Here is a 10,849-nt window from a genome sequence, read left to right on the forward strand (position 1 = left end):
ACCTTAGATGTTCCCTTATTTGCTGATGACTGCACTACTAGGCAATAGAGGGTCTCTTTTGCTCGTATTCTGATGGAAATGGATGTAACAACTACACTCCCTGACCATGTTTGGATTGATGATGAGATGGGAGTTGCGTTCAAGCAAAAGGTGGTTTGTGATTGGAAGCTAGCTTACTGTAAACAACGTCAGATGTCAGGGCATGATTGCTCTGCTTATAACAAGCTGGCCAAGCTTGTTGCTCCTATGAAGAAAACTCATAAGCAAGTGTGGGTGCCTAAGAACGTGCATCCCTAATAAACTAATCAGCAGCCTAACCAGGTGCTTCAACCAGCCAATGCTAATAATGTGAGCACTCCTAAACACCACACATTTATTGGTAACCAATCTAGTGCTGATGTAAGATGGAGAGTTGCTACAAAGAAAGCTAAGGCCCTGTTTGATTCACCTTAATTTTGCTGAACTAAAATTATTTTTACTGAATTGAACTTATTTTTACTGAACTGAAATTATTTTTACTGAACTGAAATTAATTTTACTGAACTGAACTTATTTTTACTGAACTGAAATTATTTTTACTTAATATTATTTTTTTAAGGTGAAAAGAACAGGGCCTAAGAATAGAGGAGTTCCTATTAGCTCATCTAATACCTTTAACTCTCTCTCTCTCTCGGAAATGGATGTGGCAGAAGTGGAAAATGTGGATGCAGAAGCCAGTTCTACTCAGGATGTACTTGAGGATCCTCCGGATGTTTGATGATTAGTCTATGCACTTGGAATATAAGGGGGTTGGATGACCCTTCTAAGGTATTCTCTGCTAGAAACTAGAGTAAAACCGCATAATTGTAATAAGTATATGAAGAAATTTGGTAGACTTTGGCAATGGGAAACGAACTATGCTTTTTGTGATAGAGGCAAAATCTGGTTGGGGTGCCAGCCTAACAATGTTACTATTTCTATTCTCTTTATTTCTTCTCAAGTTATTCATTGTGAAATTATTGATCTTGCTCTTGGTCAATCTTTTTTTTTTTTTTTTTTTTTTTTTTTTTTTTTTTTTTTTTTTGCTGTGTATGGGTTGCATTCTGTTGAGACCAGGAAAGCTTTGTGGGTTGAGTTAGGGAGTATCTTTGCTTTTGTTGGCAATCAATCTTGGCTTATTGCTGGGGACTTTAACATTATGTTAAATCTCTCTAATCGTGTTAATGGCACTATTGTTAGTTATGCATGATATTCATGATTTTTCTGAGTTTATCGCTACCTATAATCTTACTGTTATTAAGAGTATAGGTCACTATTATTCTTGGCATAAAGGTGATGTTAGCACTAATACTGCTAGTAGGATAGACTGGTGTCTTGGGAATACAGAACGGATGATGAATAAAGGTGACATAGTTGCTGAATATCTAAGCCCATCCATTTCTGATCATAGCCCAATTTTGGTGGACTGTATTCATAATGCTCCTGGGGGTGGAAGACCTTTTAAGTTCTTTGACTACCCAGCTGATCATAAAGAGTTCCTTCCTATTGTTAATGAATGTTGGAGTAATGAGGTTGCTAGCTCTGCTATATTTTCTGTTTGGTCAAGGCTGAAGATGATCAAAGGGAAACTTAAGGGCCTACATAAGGAGGAGTTCAAGGGCATTTTAGAGAAAATTAAGATTGCTCGTGCAGACCTGAATACTATACAATCTCAACTGCATAGTGATTATTCTGATTTTGATCTTCTTCAACAGGAAAGAAACAATGTTGCTATTCTTAAAAAATGGCTAAAGATTGAAGAGACTGCTCTAAGGCAAAAATCAAGAGTTCAATGGCTTCACACTGGGGATTCTAACCATCATTTCTTTTACTCTTCTGTCAAATAAAGGCATGGAGTTAATAGAATCTCTATCATTTATAATTAGCAAAATGAGAAACTGACTAAACATGATGATATTCAGAATAAAATCCTCAGATTCTATGGTGGCTTACTTGGGTCTTGTGCTACTCATCTTCTTATGATTAACCTCCCTATAATGAGAGCTGGTCCTAGAACTGACCTTGAAATTGAAAGTGCTCTGAATGGGATTGATGATAAAAAAAAAAAAGCTCCCTGGAATTGATGGGCTGAATTCTGTTTTCTTCAAACAGGCTTGGGTTACTTTGAAATAGGATATTTGCTTGGTTGTTAAGGAATTTTTTGATAAGAAGCAGCTCCTAAAACAAACTAATTGCATTCTTGTTACTTTGGTTCCTAAAGTCCCTAATCCTACAAAAGTTAAAGACTTCAGGCTAATTGCTTATTGCTCTATGATCTACAAAATCATTGCAAAGATCTTGATTGCAAGGCTTCAGTTAGTGGTGGGATATGTGGTTAATGACTGTCAGGCAGGTTTCATTCCTGGAAGACATATTTCCGATAATATCCTTTTGGAAACAGAGCTCATCAAGGGCTATACTAGGAAACATATCTCTCCTAGGTGTATGATAAAGGTTGATCTCAAAAAGGCTTATGACTTCATTGAATGGAGTTTTCTGAGTAGTGTTATGCAAGAGCTTGACTTTCTAGATAAGTTCCGAGATTGGATCTTTTCTTGCCTAACCTGTGTCTCTTATAGCATCCTTATTAATGGAAATCCTAGCCCTCCTTTCCCTGCCAAGAAAGGGTTGAGACAAGGAAACCCTCTTTCTCCCTTCCTCTTTGCAATAGGCATGGAATACTTGTCCAGAAACATGGATCACTTGAAAAATGACTCAACTTCAATTTTCATCCAAAATGTGTAAAATTGAATATCACTCATATCATATTTACAGATGACCTTTTGATGTTTTGTAGGCCTAATATAATCTCTGTAACTGTGCTCTTTCAAGCTTTTCAAAAGTTTTCTTGTGCTTCTAGTTTAGAAGCCAACCTAGAGAAGAGTAACGTTTACATTGGTAGAGTTGATTAGGGTGAATAGCAGCAAATCATTACTAAGCTACAGATTCCAGCTGGTTCTTTCCCTTTCAGATATTTGAGTGTGCCCCTTGCTGCTACCAAGCTCTCTTATGCTGATTGTAAACCTTTAATTGAAAGGGTAATTGCTAGAGCTAAAAGCTAGAATCTCTCCTATGCTGGCATACTACAGTTGGTCAAGGTGATTTTATTAAGCTTGCAGACATATTAGTGCCAGATTTTTATTATCCCCAAGAAAGCTATTAAGGAAATTCAGAGGTTTTGCAGACTGTTTCTTTGGACAGGAAACATTGAAGCTTAAAAAAAAAGCTCTTGCAGCCTGGAATACTCTTTGTCTCCCTAGGGTGGATGGTGGATGGAATACCAAGGATATGATCAATTAGAACAAAGCTGCCATTTGTAAGCTCTAATGGGCTATTTCTTGCAAAAAAGACAAGCTCTGGGTTAGATGGGTACATGCATACTATATGAAAAACAATGACATTTGGACTATTAGGTGTCCTGCTAACAGCTCTTGGGCTCTAAGGAAAATATTTGACTATTCTCAAGTCATTACTTCTGCTGGCGGATGGGGCAAGTTTGTGAAAAATGGGTCATTTTATATTAAAGAGATCATCTACAGGGTGACTTTGAGAAAGTTCCCTAAAATAGAGTTTTGTGTCAAAATCAGGCTTCTCCTAGGAGCTTATTCTCTACTTGGCTAACTGTTAACAACAGACTCCCTACTAGAGACAGGTTAGCTACTTGGGGTATTGTGACAGATGTGAATTGTTGTTTATGTAATGCAGTGCTTGAGTCAGTTGAGCATTTGTTCTTTTAGTGTAATTTCTCTGCTCAGATTTGGACTATGGTTCTTAAGCTCCTGTGTTTTGATAGAGCTCCTAATACTTTCTCTAATGAGCTAGCTTGGGTTGTGAAAAGTGCTAAGACGAAGACTGTTAAGCGTCAACTATTCTTGATGTACCTTGTTGAATGTCTGTATGCCATATGGCTGCACAGGAATGATCAGGTCTTTAATCAATGTCACAAAGCTATGTCTGCTACTCTGCTATTCAAGGGGATCAATTTCAAAGTTGCTTGCATATCCAGTGAAACTCTGAGGAAATTCTTGTTAGACAATTGATCTTTTTAATGTCTGTTTTTGTTTTTTTGGCTATTTTGACTGTTGAGTCAGTTTTTTGGCTTCTTTGGTTGGATTCTTAAATGTTATTTTCCTTTTGTAATTAATAAAAAATTTTAATTGCCAAAAAAAACATATGTTTTTTATATATTAATAATAAATAAAAGTCAAATTTGATATAAGAATAGTGCAAAAATCAAATTGATGCATTTAAAAAATATACAAAGAAGTTTCATATGTCGGGCCTCGGATACAATGCATAAAAACTAGGGGTGAGCAAAAATATATACGGGGTACTATGTCCTGCACCCGGAGCTGGTTAGAACCTGTCGAGCCTAAAACTGGTTATAAGTGGTTCAAATTCGAGATCTTCTTCAACCCAGTAGCCGACTTGTACCCGGAACCAATTCCACAACTGTAAAACTCTTAGTCCACTTTATTTAGGAAGACATAGCCTCTTCGTTGGGCATATAAAATTCATAGCACAATATTAGTTTCTAACTAACCAGTCACCCACATGGCCACATAAAATGAGTATTCTCTCACTTCTAACCCTAATTAAACTCCTATCGTTCATTAGCCACCCGTCACCATTATCTACAATTCTACTTCGTAGCTTCCACCCCCAAAAATCTTTTGCAACTAATTTAGAGAACACTTCAAGAAATTAACTCACCCATCCGAGATCTTTTACTCCATTTTTAAATCTAAAACACATGTTATTTTACTTAGTTGTTTGGAAAATTTGCCAAAAATAAGACCACCTTTCACCAGTCTTCCAAGAATAGAACGATCTTTGGATTATTTCAAAATAAAACGACCTTTGTTACACATCTGCCAATAATGTAATGTAACCAGTTCGTAACCTATTTAATAGGTTACTAGTGACACGTGTCACAATGTCGTTGGTCAATTTTTTTAATAAATAACCTTAAAATAAATTTTCAAAAATACTTAAATTTGAAAAAATTAAAAAAAAACAAACCTCCCTATCCCTGTCGACAGCCACCCCTATCACCGGGCCTCCCTATAACCTCCGGCGGCCAGAGCCCCTACCCCGACGCCGACGGCACCGCTCCTCAAACACCGACCACCTATATCCTTCTACTCAACCATCTTCCTCGTACCCGAAAACCCTTCTCCTTCACCTTGAAAACCCTCAATTCCCCACCGGCTGGCGCCCAAACCACCTCCATTTTGCCGGAGAACAAATTTTGCCCCTCCCATAGTCGTTTCCACCCCCTACCCCCTTTGAACCACCATAGTAACTCTAAAACCCCAAAATCGAGTGGTGGTTTTAAGGTTCAAAATCCCATCGAACCCCAAAACTCCTATTTCTTGGGTCGGTGGCTCAAAGGTATAGATCTGGGTCAAGAGGGGTGCCATTGGTGACGGGTAGAGGGGCTCTGGCTGTAGGCGGTTATGGGGAGGGCCCGACGGTGAGGTTAGTGACGTAAGGGGGAGGGGTTTTTTTTTTAAATTTCAATTTTTTCTTCGGTTTTAATTATTTTAAAAGTTTTTTTAAAAAAATCAGTATTATAAAAAAATTTTAAAATTAAATTAAATTATTTCAACCAATCACACATGTGACACTAGTCAAATGTAACCTTTAAAACGGGTATATGTTTTTTGTTCTATTTTTTGCAAATGTGTAGCAAATGGCGTTTTATTTTGAAATAATCCAAGGGTCATTCTATTCTTGGAAGACCGGTGAAAGGTGGTATTATTCTTGGCAAATTTTCCTAGTTTTTTTTTGGGTGGGGGGGGAGAATGAACAAGATGTAATAGGTTAAATTAATGGAGATGAAGAAGAGGAAGAAAACAATAAAGAGAAAGATGCATCAAGCTCTAACCCTACTCTTATTATTTTGAGTTTTTTGGTTGATTTTGTGTGATTCCGACCTATTACATACGACAAACAATTAATAAATTTATAAAAATTTAATATTACTCATTTTTGCTAATCTTATTAATATCTATCTTTCTTTCCTTCTTAGTTTTCCAATATATATTTTATAGACAAGTGTATACGAAAATTATAATTCAGAGCGTCGGCCGAGAAACACACTACTTGATGAATATTAAGCAAGTCATGCTATTAAACCTTAGCAATTACCTTAAACTTGTCAACTTACACGAATTAATTTCTATTAATTACTTAGTTTATTAATTAACTTGAATCTTATACTTGAATCTTGTAATGTATAACTTTTTAATTTTATAATTTATGTTTGCATCTTACACTTGAATTGATATCAAAGAAGAGATTTTTATTTTCAAGAATTGAGAGTATAAATCTCATTTGAAAAAAAGAAAAAAAAAACAAATTTATTATTTCAATTGGATTTAAAAAAGGAAAATTTGACACCAGCAGTCCCAACTATGACTAATCTTATTTTTAAAGGGGTCAATTATTGATTAACTCATGATGATCCTAACTTAAGGGGGGTCCTTATCAAAGAGTCCCGAATATATTTTTACATGGTTTGACTGCTTACTAATTCCACATACATGCCAGATAGGCGACAAAAAATAAATCCTCCACCATTAAAAACACTGGTTTCCCCCCCCCCCCCCATCCCATTTACACCATCTTCATGTTATTTTTCGAAAGAAAACGAACCACAAAAAATACAACACGTGTTTTAACCATTTTATCTAGTCGATCATCATAAGCTAGGGACTATTTTAAGGACACTCCCAAAATTGGGATCACCATGAGTTAATCGATAGTTTTTTTTCCTTCAAAATGAAGTTTAAGATAACTTACTAACGTATTTGATACTTAGTTATAAATTCGAGCTTAGGCTTCCCTACGTTGATATGAGCTCAAACACATTTATAATCAACCCAAATAATTATCGACTAATTTATAATCTTAATTATATAATTTGATGCTTATAAGAACGAACATGCATGCTTCTGTATAGTACAATATTAAAAAGTGAAACTTGAACTACATTACACTATTATTAACAACACAACAATTTTTATACGGCACGAAAATAATACTTATATAATAAAGATAAAACAAATCATGATAAACAAACTCTAATTTTGTTTAAAGGCATTCATGCTACAAAGCGCATAATAAAGATTAAAAAACGCACATAGTAATTAAAGGTGTTTCATGAACTATAATGGAAACATAAATTGCTACAAAAGATCATAAAAGTTTGTTTATTCTGTAGCAAGTAAACACAAATTTGTAGCATGATTTCCCATGATAATTAGTTGCCATCACCATAATATTGAAGTTTGAATTCATCAAGATTGGCTCCAACCTCATCAAGTGATTTCGAGAAAAAGCTTTTGATGAGGCCCTCAGTTGAGAATTTCGTATAAATAGGTGGATTCTCCTCTGATGTTAATTCTTTTATTGGACCATGTATCTTCTCGGATGAGTAAATTCCATTATAATTTATTGCAATGGAAATCCTTCGTCCAATTGTTTTCGCAATCACTCTATGACAAACTCCTTTTATCATATCATTAGTTATCATCTGTAAGATATAAGATAAATATATATAACACACCAACAAAAAGCTTAAAAATTACACACTAATATAAGAACTAGAAATTTAATAATATAGTTTTAGAGGTAAAAAAATAAAACCTGAAGTATTTTTCCAAAGTTAACAATCAAAGCACCAGAAATAGGCTCCACATTAACCCATTTTTTTTCATGAAGGACCTGGAGGCCACCAATATTGTCTTGTAAGAGTAATGTGATAAATGAAGTATCAACATGAGCATCTAATCCAATGGTCAATTCTGGTTCTGGACATGCTGGATAATAACTGTTAATTATGGCCCAGCTTTTTGTACATTTTGCCATATTTCCTAGACATTCGGGTTCAAGTCCAAGACCTAATGATATTGACATAAGTATGAGATCAGCAAGCTTATGGATATGGTTAACATACTCCAATGTCACATCCCTGCAAAAAAGAATTCATTATATAAAAATCAATATTTAAAACAAACCATTTGAAAAATATATAGTATAGTTATGTGTATGCACATGTGAAGCAATTTAATTTGCATTGATTGTCTGAATTTGTTAAGGATAAACGCACTAGTGCTTTTATTTGGTTGCCTCATATGAAAAAAAACCAATGACTAACATATACATTAGTTTCATAATCAGTTGATTTATATGTTGAGGGATGACAACGAGTTGAATTTGGATCAAATTCTATTGGATCCAGATCCACCTTCATTCTCTAGAGGTGAATCTAATTCGTGGATCCAAAATTTTGGGATCTAGATCTATATCAACCGAATCGATGTGAGCTTTTTTTGCAATAAAAAGTTATTATTTTAGATATTTTTTATAAAATCTAAGTGCAGTGTTATTTTTAAGTTTATTTATTTGATTCTGCGCTTATACATCATTTATTCAAAATAACAAAAACTAAAGTTATAAAATCACTGAAAATAATTCCTCCTTTTCATTTTAGTTGGCACGTTTCATTTATCCACAATTTTCAATATATAACTTCAAATTTTATATCAATTAATGTTTGAAAAAAAAAAAGAGACTGAGATAAATCAAACAAGACCTCTCATATTGATGTTTTTATTAAGAATAAATCATAAAATAAGTCAAAGTAATTTATGTATTTAGTGCTCAAATCAATTAAAAAGAAACGGATGGCATATATATTAAAGAAATAAAGTTTCTCAAATAAAATCAATAATATGAGAAAAGCTTAAAGTAAGATTTGTGGGCCACCAGATCTTGACAGAGTAGAATATGCCTATTAGAAACAAATTAGGATCTATTGAGTCCAAAACTAGAGGATTTAGGTCTGACAAAATGGAACTAGACTCACCGTATCTGGATTAGATAAAAGAACCATTTCTATCCTTATATATACTACTTATTAGTTTAAGAACTAAGGCTTAATGCACTATTTTGTAGTAGACTATTCAATACATATATACAGGCTTAGACTTTTAGAAAAATTATATCTCCTCTGCCACGAACTAAAAATCTCGTTTGCCTTTGCCACAAGTTTTGAAGAAGGAGAATAAAAATAAAAACTATGGAGATTGGTTTTTTAAAGATAAATATTTATATAACAAGGTTTGTAGTTTAAAGTGAAAAAGAAAAAAAAAACAAATATTAATGTTTGGTTGTTTAAAAGTAAACGGAAAAAAGGTAAAATGGATTTTTGTTTATATACAAGGTTTATGAGTGAATTAGAAATTATTTTAGTTATGAAGAGAGTATATATCTTATGTATGATAACAACATTTTTGTAACTCAATATTAGAAAATAAATAAGTGTGCATTGTGTGAGACAAATAATTAACTTACTTGGATATAGGAGGCAACTCTTGAGGATCAACTTCACCATTAGTAAGTCGAGTGTTCACATACAAAGTGTCTCTCCAATTTGCAGCCTTTGACTGATACAAGTCATGGTTGCTAAAAAAGTACACAGGCTTTGACTGAAAATCGCGACTATAGAACATTTTTTTAGTCTCGGCATCTTGTTCATGAAACATTCGACTTATTTCAATCATTAATTCTAACAACTCCTTAGGAATCCCATGGTTTATCACTTGAAAAAATCCCCATTCCTTTGATGCCACAATAGTTTCCTTGATGATCTCAGCAGTGCGATCTTTATTTTCACCAAAATGTGAAAAATCTATTACCGGCACACTTATATCATCGGAACATGTATCAAAATCTTTTAAACGATCCTCAAGCGGTCTAACAAACATGCCGGGAATTTTTCGGATTCCTGCATCTACAATCCCTTTCACCCCAAGTTTTCCTTCATCGAATGCCTTAAGTTCATTAAGTCGATCATAACTACTTTGTGTTTCATTGAAGGCATTTTGGGTATCCATTGGATTTTACAACCTTTCTTTGATGAAATAACTTTAAGAGAATTTTTTTTGTTTTCTTTTGGCTTATATTATTTTAGAATTGATGAAAAATCTAAGAAAAATTGATCATTATATAACATTCGTAGATCAAATGCATGAGGAAATCATGGGCTAATCAAAATGCTTATCCATGTGAATCTCATTAATTTATTAACATAATCAATAGACAACTAATAAATTGGTAAAATCAGATTGCTTATCCATGTGAATCAAATGAATTGGAGAGCTAAGCTAATGTAATCACTTATTATCCATATGAATCTCATCAATTGGAAATAATCAATAGATAAGCTAGTGTGATCACTTGTTTATCCTTGTGAATTTCATTAATTGGAAATAATCAATAGACAACTATGCTAATTTAATCACCTTTCTTATCCATGTGAATATCATTAATTGGATTAATCAATAGACAGCTATGCTAGTGTAATCACCTTTCTTATCCATGTGAATCTCATTAATTAGAAATAATCAATAGACAGTTGTGCTAGTGTAATCACCTTTCTTATCCATGTGAATCTCATTAAATGAAAATTAAATAATCAATAGACAGCTAAGCTAATGTAATCACTTGCTTATCCATGTGAATCTCACTATATAGAAATAATTAATAGACAGATAAAATAGTGTAATCACTTGATAGTTCATGTGAATCTCATTAATAGGAAACAATCAATAGACAGCTAAGCTAGTGTAATCACTTGCTTATCCATGTGAATCTCATTAAATAGAAATAATCAATAGACGGCTACAATAGTGTAATTACTTGATAATTCATGTGAATCTCATTAATAGGAAACAATCCATAGACAGCTAAGCTAGTGTAATCACTTTCTTATCCATGTGATTCTCATTAAATAGAAATAATCAACAGACGACTGAAATAG

The 10,849-nt window shown here is 33.7% G+C and overlaps 1 protein-coding gene and 1 pseudogene across 1 annotated transcript; one reads left to right on the forward strand and one right to left on the reverse strand.

Annotated features, from left to right (window-relative positions):
- The first annotated feature begins 1,202 nt into the window (after positions 1 to 1,202).
- LOC145604170 (uncharacterized) lies at positions 1,203 to 4,058 on the forward strand. Its single transcript, XM_081660117.1, has 4 exons — positions 1,203 to 1,856; positions 2,152 to 2,759; positions 2,990 to 3,056; positions 3,756 to 4,058. The coding sequence occupies exons 1-4, from the start codon at positions 1,203 to 1,205 to the stop codon at positions 4,056 to 4,058; spliced, it is 1,632 nt and encodes a 543-aa protein (XP_081516243.1).
- Positions 4,059 to 7,285: 3,227 nt separating this feature from the next.
- On the reverse strand, positions 7,286 to 9,923 carry LOC145604171 (1-aminocyclopropane-1-carboxylate oxidase homolog 1 pseudogene; annotated as a pseudogene).
- Between the last annotated feature and the right edge of the window lie 926 nt (positions 9,924 to 10,849).

Source organism: Chenopodium album, chromosome 22 (genome assembly GCF_948465745.1).
Source record: "Chenopodium album chromosome 22, dcCheAlbu1.1, whole genome shotgun sequence".
In the NCBI taxonomy this organism is placed as follows: Eukaryota; Viridiplantae; Streptophyta; class Magnoliopsida; order Caryophyllales; family Amaranthaceae; genus Chenopodium; species Chenopodium album.

Bases quoted from the DNA above. Each gene is read 5' to 3' on its own strand.
- LOC145604170 (XM_081660117.1), top strand. From the start codon at position 1,203: ATGGCACTATTGTTAGTTATGCATGATATTCATGATTTTTCTGAGTTT. The intron at 1,857-2,151 runs GTCAAATAAAGG...ACTTTGAAATAG, and splicing joins ATCATTTCTTTTACTCTTCT to GATATTTGCTTGGTTGTTAA. The intron at 2,760-2,989 runs GTAAAATTGAAT...TTTCCCTTTCAG, and splicing joins TCAATTTTCATCCAAAATGT to ATATTTGAGTGTGCCCCTTG.